This window comes from Amia ocellicauda, chromosome 2, assembly GCF_036373705.1.
Source record: "Amia ocellicauda isolate fAmiCal2 chromosome 2, fAmiCal2.hap1, whole genome shotgun sequence".
NCBI lineage: Eukaryota > Metazoa > Chordata > Actinopteri > Amiiformes > Amiidae > Amia > Amia ocellicauda.
In genome coordinates, this window is record NC_089851.1 from 13,820,404 (window position 1) to 13,839,339 (window position 18,936).

The 18,936-nt window shown below is 38.0% G+C and overlaps 1 protein-coding gene across 3 annotated transcripts in view; it reads left to right on the top strand.

The window, feature by feature from the left end:
* The window catches only part of LOC136765078 (laminin subunit alpha-3), an 81,248-nt gene that overhangs the window by 39,357 nt on the left and 22,955 nt on the right, over window positions 1-18,936 (top strand). For 2 of the 3 annotated variants that reach the window (XM_066719552.1, XM_066719555.1), the window contains exons 24-45: window positions 1,008-1,150; window positions 1,670-1,776; window positions 2,153-2,306; window positions 2,475-2,638; window positions 2,833-2,941; window positions 3,591-3,688; window positions 5,257-5,446; window positions 5,741-5,867; window positions 6,955-7,094; window positions 8,090-8,205; window positions 8,922-9,133; window positions 9,475-9,679; window positions 9,953-10,097; window positions 10,509-10,649; window positions 10,787-10,948; window positions 11,374-11,475; window positions 11,850-11,933; window positions 13,788-14,018; window positions 16,461-16,574; window positions 17,842-17,960; window positions 18,313-18,393; window positions 18,708-18,811. In XM_066719552.1, coding sequence (XP_066575649.1) covers window positions 1,008-1,150; window positions 1,670-1,776; window positions 2,153-2,306; window positions 2,475-2,638; window positions 2,833-2,941; window positions 3,591-3,688; window positions 5,257-5,446; window positions 5,741-5,867; window positions 6,955-7,094; window positions 8,090-8,205; window positions 8,922-9,133; window positions 9,475-9,679; window positions 9,953-10,097; window positions 10,509-10,649; window positions 10,787-10,948; window positions 11,374-11,475; window positions 11,850-11,933; window positions 13,788-14,018; window positions 16,461-16,574; window positions 17,842-17,960; window positions 18,313-18,393; window positions 18,708-18,811 — 3,048 coding nt within the window. Of the gene's footprint in view, window positions 1-49; window positions 183-1,007; window positions 1,151-1,669; window positions 1,777-2,152; window positions 2,307-2,474; window positions 2,639-2,832; window positions 2,942-3,590; window positions 3,689-5,256; window positions 5,447-5,740; window positions 5,868-6,954; window positions 7,095-8,089; window positions 8,206-8,921; window positions 9,134-9,474; window positions 9,680-9,952; window positions 10,098-10,508; window positions 10,650-10,786; window positions 10,949-11,373; window positions 11,476-11,849; window positions 11,934-13,787; window positions 14,019-16,460; window positions 16,575-17,841; window positions 17,961-18,312; window positions 18,394-18,707; window positions 18,812-18,936 lie in introns of all 3 variants that reach the window. The other variant, XM_066719554.1, reaches the window with a different exon arrangement.

The following is an 18,936-nucleotide window of genomic DNA, read 5'->3' on the forward strand; positions in this document are numbered from 1 at the left end:
TTCCTCGTCCCTGCTCCTGTCAGTTCTTTATTGACTTCCCCTTTTTCAGAATGAAGTCAGAATAACAGTGCATGTGGATGAGACAAGGCACTCCTTGTTCCGTGTCATCCTGAGGTTTGTTAACCCCGGGGACGCGACTGTGTTCGGTCATGTAACTGCCTCCCAGGTCCGGGGGAGCACAGGTAAGACTAACTACATTTGTGAACTCAGAGCTGCTGTCAAGCCAAGCTGTTTTTTCCTTTGTTACCTCATTATTCTATATCATGATTTTTTTTATCACAGAGAACCGTGAAGGCTGTGTTTGTATTTAACATTGTGTGTCTTTTTGAACCGAACTTATATGTTTATATCCATCATCAAGGCCCCAGTTGCAATTGGTTGTCTGTTAAATTCTACCATAATACACTGAATACACTTTTTATTGTTTGAATTGTAAGAGTTCATTACACACATATTTAGTATATCTGTCTGTTTTAAGTAACTGTTTAAGAAAATGTATAATTAAAAACGTATTTATTGTGTGCCATGCAGATTTATCTACACAAAAAACAACAACAGAGAAGTGTATTGCCAAGTCTTTTACCTCCAATAGCATAACCTTTTGCATCTCCTTTACTTCATCCTTGTTAATCATTGATCTGTGGAGAATGTTTGTTTGAATTAAGCACTCCATATTTTCACTTTTGACTAACTGTCAGTAATGCTCGCATGCCAAGTTTAATCTCACCAGCTACCATTTGCAGATTTATTTACATTAACACCATTCATTCTTCTCCCATTTTTGTTCCAGGTTTTCATGAGACTTTATGCTAATGTTTTAATAATGTTAATTAACATATGTCATATATATATATATATATATATATATATATATATATGTATCAATGAACAAGTAGGAATATGACTGATAACTTAAGAAGGCTAGAAAACAACGAAACATAAGCACATAAGCACTGTAAATAAGGCATTGTCTAAACTCCTTACGGACTGTTCGGTTCTATTCTTAGGGCCCGGACAAAGCAAAGAGGTGATTTTCCCACCCAGTCCATCTGCAGCTTTCCTTACAGTCCCAGGGAATGGGTTTGCGGATCCTTTCCCACTTGTGCCAGGAAAGTGGATCATCAGCATCCAGGCGGAGGGAGTTCTCCTGGTGAGTAATGTTGTGTACATTGAAGTGAAGGAGCCTGCAAGGCAGTTTGCCATAGATAAGAGCTGTATCACAGCATTTATTGTGAATAAGAAAGACATGCTCTCAAATGTATGTGTTTTCAGAATTGTCTAATTACTTTTTCAATTTATATTGAGTGCTTTGCAAAACTCTTATTTTTTATGTTTGCTGTTTTAGTGTATTCCAAATTAAAGGTTTCTGTATTTGAGAGTCCAAGTCAGGGCAAATAGTTATCAAATCACTGTTAAAAGTGAAAAAATAACTGGGCAGGAAGGCTTTATTCTAGTGAAAACATGTATAATTATATCAAATCTGGAACATGTTAACTTTCTGAACAACCTTGATATGGGAGATGCAAGTTAAATGCAATACCAAGTTTAACTTTTAATGATAACCAAGTAGGCAGCTTTTAACATTTATGAAATCAGTTTACAGTTTCTTGATCTTTCGTGCCTGATTTACAGATTTTCTCACTTTGACTTTGTTTGCCTACTCTTATAGGATTATTTAGTGTTGCTGCCAAGTAGTTATTATGAAGCTCCGATCCTGGCAATGAAGATAACTGAACCGTGCACATATGAGATCCCTGTAGAGAATTCCAACAAGAAGTACGTTTTTTCACTCCATGCAATATCTGCTTAATCACTTACAAAATATTCTGGGAAATGATGGACAATATATATTGGATTGTTTACCTGAAAAAAAAAAAAAAAAATTCTAAGGAACAAACTTTCAGCCTATTCTTCAGATTTGGCAAAATAAACAATAAATGCATCAACAACTTTTGCACTACTAGCAGAATCTGCCTCATGAACTAATAAAAAAGTAGTGTATTTGTTTTTTATGTTTAGGGTAGGGTGGCAGTGAAGTACATGAAGAACTGTCTGAATGCACAGGAAACAGTGCTAACACTCACATGTAAACATTGCCACTAATGAGGAGGGATCACACCTCACGCAGTTTTATTTTTGTCCCCTGATGCAGCTGCTTGCTGTATAAGCATGTGCCGATGGACAGGTTTCCGGCCGTTCTGGGGACCGAAGGCCTGTACTCGTCACGAGGCCGCAGGAAGAGACAAGTTCGTGTACGGCAGCCCACATCCCAGCACCCGGAGATGGCCTCTTTCAGTGGCAGACAGGTGTGTCCCACAGCCCCCTTAGGCCTTCCCTCAGGATATATATAATACACTGTTTTCCGCTGATAAAATTCTCCCCGTTGTGTACTGTTAGTTACAGAAACATGTGCATATGGTTCTTGTTTGGCTTTCAGGTGTTTGACCCAGATGTGTTTTGGATGTTTTTCTCAGGCTAGGCTGCAGTTCACACTGCGAGTGCCTCGGCCAGGTAAATACGTGATGGTTCTGGAGTATGCCAACGAGGACGATACTGTGCAGAATGTCAACATTGTCATAAACAACCACCCTGCTCCTGTCAACCAGGGACGAGCAAATATATACAGCTGCAAATACAGGTCTGGAAGTCACCTTTATTGTCACTGTATTTTTTTCATAATGTATAAAAGCAAAACACACTCATATATTGGAGAATAACTCAAATCAAATTCATATCAAATTAATGGAACTTTTTAAGCAGGGTATTTAGTTTTAAAAAGTCATCAGCTTAAAACCCCATTTGAAAACTTGACTTGCATTATTTTCTGTTCAGCTTCCTGTGTCGCAGCGCTGCAGTCGATGGACAGAATCGTATTGCTGTGTTCGAGCTGCCTCATAAATTTGAGTTTATCCTTCAGGCCTCCACAGCCAGTTTTCTTCTGGTAAGATCTGACCTTGAGAAGCAATACACCCTGACTCCTCTATAGTACACATTCAATAATTGCCCTCTTGATGGTTTCACTGTTACTTTCATATTGATAAAATCTTGATACAGTGTACAGTCTTTAATTCCCAGTGAGTCATGTCCTCATGTATTGTTTTTTTTTTTAGATAAGGTTTAAATGTACTTGAGTGGGGCGAATGGCCTATTCTTTCCATGTGTGGTACTGCCCTTGTGCTGATGAATGATCTGGCAGTTGAACTCCCTCTGCCAATATTGGGTTTCCAGTTTTTATACACATTAATGTCTCTCCTGAGTTTAGTTGACAGTCTTTCAACAATGTTTTAGCAAATCTGTCTTTTATTCTCTATTTTACACTACGTTTGTGCATACTCTAGATCAGATTTCACTGTAGAGTATCCGCATTCTCCGACACTCACAGCAAGACACAATTTGTAGTGATAAACAGTTTCTTTCTACTCGTATCTTACACACTTGTCATCTGAACGTATCCACAAGGTTTTGTTACAGGGCGAACTACTGGATATACATCTCCTAGGTACTGTATTTACAGAGAAGTGAAAGTTCTGTTTTTCATTGTCATACATTGTTGTTTTCTGATTAATGCTCATATATGTATTCCATCTTAGTACAAGGTTTATATTGTTCCTGCGGAGGAGTTTTCCACAGAGTATGTGAGCCCAAATGTGCTCTGTGTTGCCACCCATGGACACTTTTCTGAAGACAGGTAATGTACATTTATCAACAGTTCACTTCAGTATTTTCATTATATTAACCATGCCAATACACATATGTTCCACATATTGTGACTATTACACATCAAAGAAAACTTAGATGCTGCTTGTTTAAGGGATTGCTTATAAACCTTGTTAACATCAAAGGTTATGATGTGAAGTGTGGCTTCACAATCATTTCTTAAGAAGTTTTTTTTCAAAGTGAACAGCTGCGCTTCAAGGTCGTGTAAGCGGTGAAAACCAGTTCAGCTGAGGGTGTCAATGTCACACACCTGGCTCAATAATAATAATAAAACATAATAATAAAAATGTCGAAAGTTTTATATTTCTGTCACACAAAGTAGGATTTATTGGTATAGCAGACCAATCAAAGAGGAGAGTAATAATTTAGAATTGTGTTTATAGACCGTACAAGCATAAATATACACAAAATATTGTTGTGTCGGAATGCTTTAATCAACATGAGATTGTATTTCAGGCCGAATGCACACTAAAAGGAGCGTTCTTAATGGGGTATAGTTTTACAAACAAAAACGGTCACTCAGAGAACATCTTTGTACTTAGTACTTTTTTTATAATGTAGAAGATGATATGCACGCTTGAATTCGGCATTTCATAAATACACAAAAAAGCCAGGGTTGATATAATAACGAACTAGAAAGACTGTCTGTTGAATGGTCCAGTAAATTTGAAACCTTTTAATGAGAGAGCTAGTCTGGATTCTGTCCGACAAGCTAGTGGAGAGTGAAAGGATTAGAAAAAGCTGGGCTTTTGGGAAATATCAGATGAACTGTATCAACACTGAACTAAACTCTCCATAGAATGACACACAAAAGCAAGGACCGGGGGGAGATGAAATGTGTTTTGACTTTTGACAGGGTATGATAAACAAAATATTATTAATGCAGATTGGTTGCTGCTGGGTGGAATGTTTATTTCACTGAAATTAAATTAAAAAACAATAAATATAACATTTAAAAAGGCTAGAGAAACACAAGCAGTTGATTATTTTTGGCAGCTCAGATTGCCAACCAACTTCCCATAAATAATTAAGTTGCAAATAAGATTGCTTCTCTGTTTTCTGCTGATCAACAGGAATTTTACAAATGTACTTTTGAGTGTTCAGCTAACTGAATTCATTAAGTCAAATGGCAACAAATATATTTGATGTTTTTGTCAGTGTTGATGTTAGATGTGCAGTATATAAAAACAGCAATATAAGACTTGAACATAAGGAATCTTTTATGGGTAAACTCCAACTAAGTTAAAACAAACAAATGCATGTTTCTCCGGTCTTTTGAGATTTTAATTAGCAGGTAGTTTAAAATGTGAAACTCTTTGTGAAGAAGTCCACGTCTGTGAAAACTTTTCATACATCAAGGAAGAAATTAACTCTTGTGAATCTGTAAGAAAAATTAGTAGGTTAAGGACCCCAATGACAGTGAATCATCTTATATTTTACAAGCAGAATACATTCAAAAATGTTTTTGTATAGGTTTGCCATGACTTTGAGCTCCACCCTAGTCAACACGTTTCTTCTCATTCTGATTTTTATTCACAGTACGTTCTGTATTCAGTCCCAGTATGAAGTGCCCCCATCAGCCATTGTTTTAGATGCAGCCAGAGATGGGCTTCTGCCTTTCGGATCAGGAAGTCCACAGTCTGTTGTGGTACGTCGAAGTACACGGGGAGCTGCTGCACTGACTGCTCATAACCCTCGAGGGGATGGTGTACTGCTCAAATCCCCTCAGGTACAGCTTAATGAACAGAAAGAGAAAGGAAAGACATTTCAAACTACAGTTGGCCCAATTGTTAAAGAATTCTCAGCAAGCCTGGGGGAGTCAAACTCATGAGAATCGACCCAACTTGAGAGAGTTCTTTGCCAGACAGAAGGTGGCTAGAGAACTTGAGAGCTGTTTGAGTGTGTTTTTAACTTTTGTTATATATCTTTTTTGTGCAAAGTAACAAGTGAAACTTCTCCTATTTTTAGATAAAAGCATGACATGTGATATGGGAGTGTTATTATTATTATTTTTTGATTGCAGAATCAAATAACCTTCAGCACACGAGTTCCCAGAGTGGACAGATTTGTGTTTGTTGTGCATTTCCGTCAGCCAGAGCACTTGTCCTTCCCAGTGGCAGTCGAGGTTGATGGAGGGAGACCCTGGCTTGGTGAGCTGTTGTGTCATGCCACACATTTCCTTGTTAAAATGTTAAAAACAGTGCTTAGCTTCATGACTATTTCCCATCTTACAATTTTTTTTTTTTTTTTTTTTTTTTACTTATTACATTAATTGAGCTTCCTGTCTTTGTTTATGATTTCTCTCGTCAACATGGGATTTCTCTTCACAAATTGATTTCTGTTCTTCAGGTCAATTCTGATGTAAGCAAATGCCTACAGACTAAAATGTGTTTGCTTGCCTTGCACTTCAGTTCATGTGCAGTTACTCACACATGTGTTCTATTGACAAAATAGCTGGACTTCAGAATCCAGATTGGGAAGTAAAAACAGACTTTTTGCTATGCAGTATCCTTTCTGAACAGCATTTTGACAGTTGGATTAACAGTCCAAACTCGGCTATAAGTCTGCTGCTGTACTCATGAAGAAAAAGTCTATTTGCTTAAAAGGGATTTACACATATATTTAAAATGTCTCATCTGTTTCTGTAAAATAATTCAGAAGGTCCATGACATGATAGGAAAAATCACACAGGATTACTTTTAAATGAAGGCATTGCATTTCATATTTATTTTGTTTTACTTTGTTTAAAGAAACATGTAAACTGGGTAGATGTTTTCTTTGTAACTGGCATTGCTAGATTGTTGTTGTCTTTTTGACAAGCTCCATTGATGAACCTTACTCAATATTGTATAACGCTAACGACCCTCTTTAAGACAGGATGCTTTTGAAAGGACGAACTGTTGTGAGTCTGTTTTCTTAGGATAATAACAATAATAGTGTGAAATCTTGTAAAGGTCCAAGCTTTCAGGAATGCAATTGATCCCTTCAGACTAATTATTGTAGGAGCATAAAGGAAACTAATGATCTATGAAGTAATGTGATTATGCTCTTTAAAGTACAGATTAACTTTCAGAGGCTTGAGCTTCTTCAGACCAAAGGATCAAAGGTGCCTACAGATGAAATTAAGGAATCTCTGCAGCAATGTACCTTGTGATGAAATGTACATGTGGATTAAGTTAACTTACTTTAGTGTGGCACATGTGCTGAAGCTTCCTTTCCTCCTCATTCCTGCTGCAGGGTCCTTCAATGCCTCTTTCTGCCCCCGTGTCTCGGGTTGCCGTGATCAGGTGATTGCAGAGAGCCAGATCGCGCTGGATGTCCCTGATCTGAACCTCATGATAACCCTGAAGGTCCCGCAAGGGAAGACACTGACTCTGGTAAGCATAAAATAAATACGGATATTACAGATATTTTTTTATATTATATATATCAGCTATTACATATAGTCTACAGTAAAGAAGCTAGAAACAAACAAACAAGAAAAAGAATAGGTCTAAACCTATACCTCTTTCCATCTATTCTCCTCAAATATGCTTTTTTTGTCAGATGCAGACAAAGCTTTGTGTTTTTTGTTTTTTATACTACGTGGAGAGACATATACAGACGGGTGACAAATGAAAGGAAAAAATAAAATAAAGTGTCTCAGAGCAGCTCCAATGCTCTTGACACAGATTCTATGAGTCTCTGGACTCTACTGGAGGGATGAACACCATTCTTCCAAAAGATATTCCCTCATTTGGGGTTTTGATGATGGTGGTGGAGAGCGCTGTCTAACATGTCGGTCCAAAATCTCCCATAGGTGGGTTGAGATCTGGTGACTGCGAAGGCCATAGAATATGATTCACATCATTTTTTAACTCAAACCATTCAGTGAGCCCTCGTGCCCTGTGGATGGGGGCATTGTCATCCTGGAAGAGACCACTCCCATCAGGATATAAATGTTTCACGATAAGATAAAGGTGATCACTCAGAATAACTTTGTAATGATTTGCAGTGACCCTTCCCTCTAAAGGGACAAGTGGACCCAAACCATGCAAGGAAAATGCCCCCCACAGCATAACAGAGCCTCCGGACCCCCTCACTGTAGGTGTCAAGCAGTCAGGCCTGTACCGTTCTCTTGGTGCCGCCACACGTGCACTCGCCCACTTGTCAAGAACACTATCCAGTTGAACAGTCTTTGTCTGAAGCTCCTGCAATTCCTTCTCCAATAATGATCGCCCTTCCAAAGTCACTTAGATCCTTTCCTCTTGCCGTCTTGATCCAAAATCAAGGTTTGCAGACAACAGGAAGTCTCTCTTTTGAAACTAACTGGTGTTTTTTGTAGATGTAAAGTACTTAATTTGATTTTATGTCTTGCTTTGTTCTCTTACAGGATTACATCTTGGTTGTTCCTGCAGATAATTATACCCCTGACCTGCTTAATGAAAAACCTTTGGATAAGTCATTTGATTTTATCAATGAATGTGGAGGAAACAGCTTTTACATTGAGTAAGTCTATAAACTGTGCTTGGACAAATACATTTTATTGTTAATGTGATTCATCTTTTATGTCTGGCGCATTAAACCACAATTCTTTCAGTAACTGTGAAAGGTCTAATGTGACTCATCAGAAATGTACTGCCTGCATTGGTGCCTTGGTGCTGAAATATGGTTTTATTCACATTTCAGCATTTACACCTTATAACATGTATACTGCTGTATACTGCTCCTGGAGCATGGCTTCACTTGACTGTTGAAGTGTTCACACTGTTTTGGGTACAGTTTCTTGGCATGAAACATTAATGATTTAATTGTTCTTGGGGCCCTCTAGTGGTTGTACAGAAAAACAAAGCCACTCTAACATGGGTAAATAAAATACACTGACAATTAGGCAACCCTCTCTATCCAAACTCAATATTGTAGCTTTCTAGTGAGTCTGATAAAGCATGAATATGCTGTAAAAGTCTGTAATACACTTTGAGCCTGGATAATATAGTGCAGGAAGTAAGACTTTTATTTTGTATAAATATGCACAAATATATATTTTTAACATTATTACAGATTGGTTAAACTTTCACAGAAACTGTAAGATTTCTCATATTCTGCATGGCCGTTATAAAAGTTACATTTAGTTTTATTACACTGTGTTTGTGTCCATTGGATTTTTTGTGTGCAACCTATAGCGTTGGACCAACAGAGCCGATATTTGTGTTTTCTTTGAATAGCCCGGTGACTTCATCCCAGTTTTGTAAAGATTCTGCAAAATCACTGGTGGCATTCTTCAATGATGGAGCTCTGCCTTGCTATTGTGACAAGTCTGGGGCCACCAGCCCGACCTGCAGCCCCAAGGGGGGCCAGTGCTCCTGCAGGCCGAACGTCATCGGCCGACAGTGCAGTCGCTGCTCCACGGGCTATTATGGGTTTCCATACTGCAAACGTGAGCATTTCCATATATTCTCTATATTGTATATTCTCATTGTGCGTGCTTCTTCTCTTACAATCAATGGATATCGGTCACAAAATACACATCTTCTTCTGCCTTGTACTAATTAGGAGAATTAAAAGTTGTCGTGGTAGACATATTACATCATTAGCCATAGCTGTATCTCTAATATAAAGTTAACAGAAGTAAACCCTTTATGGAATTTAGAATGTAGAAAAAAATGAATATGCAGTACTGCAGTTTCAAGTAATTTAGAAAGTATGCCAAGAACAAATTTAAATTTTAACTTGGGGTTAACCGACAGACCCTAAAACATTTGCAAACCCTGTCAACAGCTTGCAACTGCGGCCGGCGCCTGTGCGATGAAGTGACGGGCCAGTGTATCTGTCCGCCCCAGACGGTGCGGCCCTCCTGCGACGTGTGTCAGTTGCAGACCTTTGCCTACCACCCTCTGGTTGGCTGCGAGGGCTGCAACTGCTCCCACCATGGCATCATCAGCAGCGCCATCACCGACTGCGACCGGGGCAGTGGCCAGTGCACGTGAGCCGCACCCCTGTTCAATTGGTGCTTTTTATGGCTATCTTTAGAACAAATCCTACATCACAATAACCGCCTGGGCAAGAGGCTCACACTGCAGCAGCAAATTAAACATTAAGGAACAAAAAAACACTTTAATGAAAAAGCACTGACACAAAATTAGGAAGCACAGGTAACCCTACAACTAGAGGCACTACCTGGGTAGTTTAGCTTGACTTTCACCTTACTGCTCTGAGTGGTTAATATACAGGAGTATATTGTGTTTTTTTGTTCCAGATGTAAACCCAGAATTGCTGGCCGGCAATGTGATCGGTGTGCTGTGGGATATTATCGATTCCCCGAGTGTGTGCCCTGTGACTGCAACCAGGGGGGGACTCAGCCTGAAGTCTGTGACCCTCAGACTGGCCAGTGCCTCTGCAAGGTGACCCTCCCTCTGTCTCATTCAGAGAACAAGTCTTCAGTGACAGAACAATCGCACAATTACAAGCCGTTGGTCTAATTCCTCATCTGTTTGCTGATGAACAACAAAAGATGATTCAAGTGTGGATTTTGTTTTGCTTTTTGTTTTTGCCATTTTCACTTGATTGTGTTGTTGTGTCCAAATAAAGTCAGTAAACATACTTTATTACTCCAACAGACTGTACTTGCTGTCTGAATGTAAAATGTCTTAATTATTTTTTACCATCTGGCAAAATTGGTTATGACAATTTTACAGTTTGATTTTTTTTTTAATATAGAGAAGTCCATTATGCATAGTATATTATGTTAGTTGTCATATATTTAACACATATATATAATGAACAAAATATAATTCCCTTCTTATTTTTTCTAGAAAAATGTGGTGGGACGCAGGTGTGATGCCTGTCGCCCTGGATCCTTCTATTTCGACCCAGCCAGTCCCAATGGATGCACCAGCTGTTTCTGCTTTGGAGCAACAGATCAGTGTGAGAAATCTGGTAAACGGCGGAGTAAGGTAGGCACTTTGTATCTTTTTTCTACATTTTATTTAGCATCAGGATTCTGAACTGCCATGTTTAAGAAAACATAAGGGAGAGATTGATTACCTGGTAATTTTTGTCTGTCAAACATATCACATGTGTGTCTCTACAGTTTGTAGACATGAAGGCGTGGCGTTTAGAGATGCTGGATCAGGTGAATGTCCCGACGGTGTTTAACCCTGCCAGTAACACAGTGGTGGCTGATGTCCAGGAGATCCCAGCCTCTGTTCATGATCTCTACTGGGCGGCACCAGCAGCATACCTGGGGGACAGGGTGAGTGCAGTGCAGGGCCCCTGCTATAGGCCATCAGTGATTTTTGTTTGAAACTAGAACACGGCAGGCATAGTGATGTAATGTGATGTAACCCAGACTACACTGTCATTGTGGCTCAGCTCTTATCTTAGCAGTCCAAGCAGTGGCAATAAAATTGTGGTTTTGTCCCATTCTTTGTCAATTCTTGGAGCAAGCCTTGTGAAACTTCCCACTTTGGCTGTACTGTGTACAATCGTTTTATCTAGTGTGTTTGATCTGAGAGCAGTGACCTTAATTCACTGATGACCAAGTCATAATTAAACCAAGGTCTCCAGTGATTAACTGTCTGTGTATGAATCTGCTGCTCCATCTACCTCTTCTTTACTTCTTGCCTTGATGCTGTGCTTCTCTGTAGTTTGATAATTCTCTCTGTCTGTCTTTTCCAGGTTTCCTCATATGGTGGTTATCTTACCTATCAAGTGAAATCATTTGGCATTCCCAGTGAAGGAATGCAACTGTTGGAAAAGAGGCCAGATGTGCAGCTCACTGTACGTCTTCATTGATTTACCATTTGGGAAAGTCTATAAAAGAACAACTCTGTTAATGTGCAAGCTAATTGATCTGCTGTCCAGATTATGTATATTTACATCACAGCTGCAGGAAAATAATGATGAATGGTGCATTCTGGAAGCTGTCAACCTGTAAAATATCATTTCTGCTTGATCTGTTTTTAATTGACACAGTAGAACGTGAAGAATGTTAAAACAGGCAATCCTGGCTACAAAAGTATTTCGTTCAACAAACCCCTTATTGTATTTTATTAGCCATTTGTAGTTTTCTAATATTTTTTGTACAGAGTAACAAGATAGCAGTATCTACTTCAATGGGATTTGATGTGTATCTTTTTAATGTGCTTTAACAGGGGCAGCAAATGACTTTAGTGCATCTAGACCCACAGAACCCCTTACCAGACAAGCTATATCAGGGGAGAGTACAGTTGGTTGAGGTAAGGAGAAACAATATTTAGCTTTTATTATTCTGATTGTGTATCTTCAGTATTTATGAGTTTCAGAAAATATTCAGTTACTTATTACTAAGGAGTAATTTTATTTCTGCATTTGTATTTACTAATTGACTTTTACCTACATATTACCACTCCAATTAATTTTTATGCTGTATATGCTGGGATATACAGTGCCATAGAAAAGTTTTCTCCCCTATCGAAAGTTCACATTTTAATGTGTTATGAATAATGTCAACTGAAATTCTTAACTCTATTGATCAAGGTCATTTGTTACCAAAACCTGCAATAAAAATATATACATTGAAATGTACGGATTGCATAATGGCAGAAATTACTGCTTTGAGTCTTTTTGGAGCTTTGCAGTGGGATGGCGTAATTTTTGCCCATTCTTCATCGAAAAAGTCTGACAATTTCCTTGGGCTTCTAAATCTGAGCAGAAAAACAACAGGGGATAATACAGAGGCGATTGCTGGATATATTACATTTAATAACAGGAAAATAAAAACAGTACATGCTACTATACACAAGGAGGATACGGTGTAACATTTTAAATCAAACTGTAATCTTAACTACTTTTTTTAATGTTACCAAGAAGAAGAAAATTATATTTTCACTGAGCCTCATACCTCACTATAAATAAATGACTGTGTAATGTATTTAGTGCAGACAAAAGAGCTTTGATTTTGATTTAATGAAATGGTCCTTCTGCCATTGGTGGAAACTAAAATGAACTTTCACAGAAATGTTATATTTTACCAGGTGCTTGAAGAGGTTGCTTGGCTGTGCAAGTACTGTCAGTTATAGGTATTCTACTGTGAAAACAATTTAATGGATGTGGAGTCTACCTGTTATAACATGAATCCACCTTGTCAAGGCTTGGTGTACAATACTTCTATAGAAACAATTCGCAAAAAATGTTAGATGTTTGTCTAAATAAGAAATACCATAGTGTATAATTGTATTAAATAATTAATGTTTTTTAAGTTCCTGTTTTGAATATTACTTTTCTGAAATGCTGGAATCGCTGACCTAGCCACATGTAGCAATAAATGTTTGGTTGGTTGTTTCCTAGTTAATACTGATTGTGTAGAGCCTCAATAATTCTGGTTTTGTAGGTGTCTTTAGTCAGTGGCTGAAAAACATGTTAGCCTTCACTCTTTGAAGCAATAATTGGTTCAACTGAGTAATTGAGTGCCTGGTCTGAATGAAAACCAGCAGACCATGTACTTTAAAAAAGTATGTATTTGATGCTTGAATTGACTTTGCTGGAGTATGTACAGTACTATGGGATTCTGTAGAACACTGCTCTTAAAAAATGATGTACTTTTATTCTACTGTGTATGATGAATATGTTTTCATTTTGATAGTGGTATCTAAATGCACAGAACATTATATTTGATGTTGTTACTTGTGATTTTAATGTAGAAGAATGCATTATTTATTTAAGTCTCATACTGAAGGTTAATAATTGATTACAGGACTGTATAAGTGCCGAGTAAACAAGCCTTCAATCATAGAGATATCTATAGTTATATATAGTAAATGTCTTAAGAAAAAATAAGACATTGTAGGAAATCTAAGTATCCAAGAAGCATGTAGCAGGTCTTCACAAATATGCTATTCTACCCCTGGTTTCTACCTGAAATATTTTTCTTTACATAGTTACATGATTTCTTATGTCATAAACAGTTATCCACTGTACAAAATAAGGGTAGACCTTTCCACACAGAAAAGTTGGTTTAATATTGTTTCCCATGTAAAAGAAATGCAACAACAACTGTAGCTTCACCTAAACATGACATTCAATCTAAAAGAAAGATCACTGTGTTATGACAGGGTAATTTCCGGCACGCCACCACCAACAGCCCTGTGTCCAGAGAGGAGCTGATGATGGTGCTGGCTGGCCTGGACGGCTTCAGGATCCGAGCTCTGTACTTCTCAGAGAGCCAGCGCCTGAGTCTGGGTGAGGTGGGGATGGAAGAAGCCAGCCCTACAGGAAGTGGAGTCGCTGCCAACACCGTTGAGGTGTGTGCGTGTCCACCTGAGGACCGCGGTGATTCATGTCAGGTATGAAACTCATCATTCCTCATCAGGTCTCGGAAGGGGTTAGCTTCTCACAAGACTGTTGTTCTTCGCTATAAATGGAAACATTTAATGACGCCTTTGATGTGAAATAACCTCCACTGGACTGGCACACGTTGCTAGGAAAAGCACGGCAATACAAACTTGAGCAAGCCCAGACAGAGTGTTATATTGAATTAGTAGAGCCAAAATTCTCACCCTTTAGGAGATGTATGACTTCAGTTGCGTAATAACAATGTTTCCCATCTTCTATGCATTTATTTTGTGCTAATATAGCACTTACCCCCACCCAACCACCACATAACTAACAAAAAAGGCCTTTACTTTACACAAGCCTCTCCTGTTCCATATATTTTAATTATTGACTTTATTCTGCATTTCTTTGTTTCTTAATTAAAAAACTGATTTATTTGGTTGGTTTGTTTAATTTTCCATTTGATCTGTTATTATACGGTAATAACAGTGTGTTAGACTAGTAACATAACAAACATTCAGACCACCATTTTAATCCACTCTCAACAGAATTGTAACCCCCTGTATTTTCTCTCTGCCCCCCTAAAAATAATACGATTTTGAAGTAATGGCACGGTCAAACAGTCCGACAGTCCGTCTGCACCCCCCCCAACGGTCCTGGACACTGTTTCAAAGCCCCCCTAATACTTGAAGTGTAGAAACGCCCCTGATTGTAGCCATTTATTTTCCTTGTGAACTAGTGTAATTGACGTTTTTTATATTTGTGCTTGTAATAATGGCTGACATAACTTGAAATGTTACTTCCTTTAATAGGAACTTTTCATAAAAACTGACTGATTACTTTCTTCCCATTTTATATATCATTATATATCATAAGATTACTACAGGAATCAAATCATTCTGCAATAATGAGCCAGTGTCTCTATTGTTACAGCTGGAATAGGAGACCGAAAGCCTTTTTCTATGAAAATATTAAAGAACAAACTGACTAAATATTTAATCATTAAGGATAGTATAATAATACAAATTATAAAATTTGATTATATATGTATACTTACAACTGTATTTATTGTTTGAATTGTTAATTCAATTGAGTTTATATGTTGCATAGTTTTCCCTTAGATAAATAGGCCCTGCGGCAAAATGAAATACATTTAACACACCCTATTAAATTACTCTGTGATACAGAAGGAAAATACATAGCCTGTGGGGAAGTGGTCCACCACTCCCTGCCTTCTTCAATGCACATTACAAGTTTGTACAACGTGACTCAGGGTGAGTGCTGTACCGGAACTGTCTAGATCAGTCTGACTGCATATGGGCGAGGAAAAACACTAGGTGCCACACCTAGGCAACCTTTGGCTTGTGTATAGTTAGTGCAAAGTTATGAATTTTTTTTATGTAACCACTACGTTCCTCAAGTAGACATGACTCAAAAGAATAAAGGTGGAGCCAGCATATTTTGTCCTGTTACCTGTGGATTTAAGAGCGAGGTGTGCTAGTAGGGGGATTATTTGACTGGAGACGTGTTAAAGTGAAGAGGAATTATATTTGGAAGATGTGGGGGGATACAGTTTGGATGAATAAACTGAAGTGGCTTGTGCTTTGGGTGGTAGTTTTAAGCCACTGCTCAGCATTTAAGCAACAACAGAGGGTCTTGTTTCCAACGTTAAATGATTTTCCAGCAAGTTCATCAAATCAGGTAATATTTGTGAAACGTTTCTGGTATGCAACATCTATTCATATAAATTAATGTTTTAGCTTTTCTTTGTAATTTGACACTTAAAACACTTAAAAATGTTTTTAGGTAATCATTTGTAAGTGTTATGCTTTGAATGAAGTACATTGTTCATTAAAGATTGTAAATTGTCGTTAATTCTGTCAGGTAAATGGCAAAATAGAAGCCTTCATAAATCCTCTATTAATTCCTATGGCTGTTTCCAGTTTCATTTTTTTAAGGGACACAATTTCAAACTATTATCCTTTGTAATGATAAGACTGAGCACACCCTGCATAGCTGCAAACTCGAAAGCCACACCTTGCCTGTCAGATATTCCCTCAGGTTCATCACAGTGAGACTACTGCTGTTGGGCCTTCTGTTCAAGAGCCCCTCTTTGCACTGAGATCATTAATGATAGTTAGGATACATGTGAAGTGTGCTAGTTTTTTAATAGAAAGCTTTTAAAATTGAAACAATTGCTGGTGTTGTGTGTGATTAAGTTTTGGTGTATTTAAACAAACAGCCTTACTCTAAACATGAGGGATTAAAGCAGTTTCTGTTCTTAAAAAAATATTTTGGTGGGGAAAAATTATATTGAGATTTTGTCACCGCAAGTGAACTGATTGTGATAAAAATACATCAATGTGATGAATTATTACATACAATGAATATTGTTTTATTTTTGTTGTTTTTTTAACATTTATATACTTCTGTCTCTCTGTGATATCAAATAGAAATGTGCTCCTGGATACTACAGAGACAGGAACGGTCCGTACCTTGGTCGATGTGTCCAGTGCCTCTGTAACGGTCTTTCCACTGAGTGTGAGGACGGCACAGGGAAATGCTTGGTAAGGGTTCAATAAGAGAAATTGCTTGCCTTTGCTTGTGTGGCCTTCTGGAAAGGGGGTGGGGGATTTGCGATTTGGAAAATTTAAGACCATGATAGTTATAGAAGATTTAGTTAAGCAGATAGTTAAGTCCAGTATCTCACCACATAACAGGTTTTAGGGTAAAGTAGATTATAATAATTATTGAAAGATCTTATCCATTTTTTTAACTTTCTTGCTTTTGCAACTCACCTAATTACATATACATGACCAATGTTTCACCTAACCAAACCCTAGCTGAGTAGTCCTGCCACCATGCATGACATCGGCATCCCTGTCTAGACAGGTTTTCACCAAGGGTTTTTGTGGTTACTTTGTGGTCAGCATACCATGCTGTGATATAAAATCAAGGCGTGTTTATCTCCTCAAGGTTACATCAAAATGAAAATGTTAAATGTTTAAAATATTTCAAATATATATATTAGAGGTTACTTCAAGTTTTAGGCTCATTATTACATGCACACACTAATCCAGACACATTTTAAAAAAGTTAAATTTTCTTTGAACAGAATGATTTATATAAAACAGTGGAACACATTTACTGAACTGTTCCTTCTTTGGTAGTTTGTTAGATTCACATTGCAATCATTAGACTTGGCCCCTGCACAACAATCTTTCACTTTGCTTTTACTGCCAGCAGCTGGAACATATTGAGCAGTTGTCTTTATCACTAGTTTATCAGTTAAATGCAAGCAATATTTGTTCACCTCCTGGCTAATTTCCAACCACAATACATACAGAATTACCACCATATTGCAATTAAAAGAAGCTGAGTTTTCATCACATCTACATCTGTTTGCATAAAAAAGCATAGGGAGTCTTACTTATTGCTGATAAAATGCTGTGTACGCATCATTCCTAGATATGTTTTGCTGATATTATGAAACCTGAGGAACTCTGGCTGTGTTTTCACATATGTTTTAGTCCTTATGCAATACTCACAAGACTGGGCTTGAACTGAGTGATATGCTGGTTGGAGATAACTGCGCGTGGCTGAGTTTGAGTGAAAGCGGGGGGATAAAAACAAATGTGTTCACCTCGCCAATATGTCAAAGCAGACTTCATTTGTATTCGCACATGAAGTCGTTAATTTGATCTACTTATAAAAGTGAGCCAGGTGAATTAAGTCACAGATTAATACACATTCCAAGCACTTTTTCACCTGAACTGAATGTCTGGGAAGAGTGAAAGTGCGTAAACGTTTTCAACTTTTTGTTTTTGTATTCAGAATTGCCAGTACAACACTGCAGGAGACAAATGTGAACGTTGTAAAGAGGGTTACTATGGAAATGCTGCCCAGAGAAATTGCGAAATCTGCCCGTGCCCTTTCAGGGTGATTACCAACAGGTGGGCTCTTGTACTTTTCATAGACCATGAGCTGTTGCATGCGATTGTTTTGCTTAATTCTGCTTCAGACAGAAAATAGAATAAAATAATAATCACAGTTACTTTAAAATAGAGTTATACAGCTAAATACATTATCACCATAAGTTGTTTTACATGTTTGTTTGTTTTTTTTGGTATGGTGAGAGAAACTCATCACCTGGATATGGTCATTTGTTCTCTAAAAAGCATAATACAGAAGTTTCAAATTTGATTTTGAATGAGATCTCAATGATCTGCCGAATTTTAGAAACCGAACTCTACAAGCTAATTAAGTAATGCATTGTAACACATAAGTCTGTTCTTATTTTTGCAGTTTTGCTACTGGATGCAGGGAGGTCGGCAGAGGATTTGAGTGCACGTGTAAACCAGGCTATACTGGAGCCAAGTGTGAAAGGTTAGTGTTTTATGACCAGTTAAAACTGGCCTATAATTATTTCTTTGCATACATTAAACAGGATAACTATATTTAATGTACATGTGATATTAATCAGTATTCCAGTTTAGAAAGTGTGTATGGCATTAAATTAAACAGACTATTGTAGCCTTACTCTTAAATGTGGATTGCACAATAACAATGTAATTTTTTATCAACACTTGCCTTTGCAACAGTGAGAGCAAGACCAAGGGAAGGACATTCGCTGTCTCTCCTAGAATACATTACCGTTCTGTTAGTAAAGTGCTCCAAGTCACATGAATTACATCTTTCAGGTGTGCCCCTGGCTACTATGGAGACCCCATGGCCCTGGAAGGGAGTTGTCGACCCTGCAACTGCAACAATGGGAACCCTGGGAACTGTGACTCCAGGACCGGAGGTGAGTGACCCCCTTCATTTCTCTGCACTTGGTCTCAAAGACCCCCCGACATAACATTGCCTCTCTCACCTTGAGGATTTGTTTTCTCACATTTTTCATGAATATTGTCTGGGACACTTCTACAT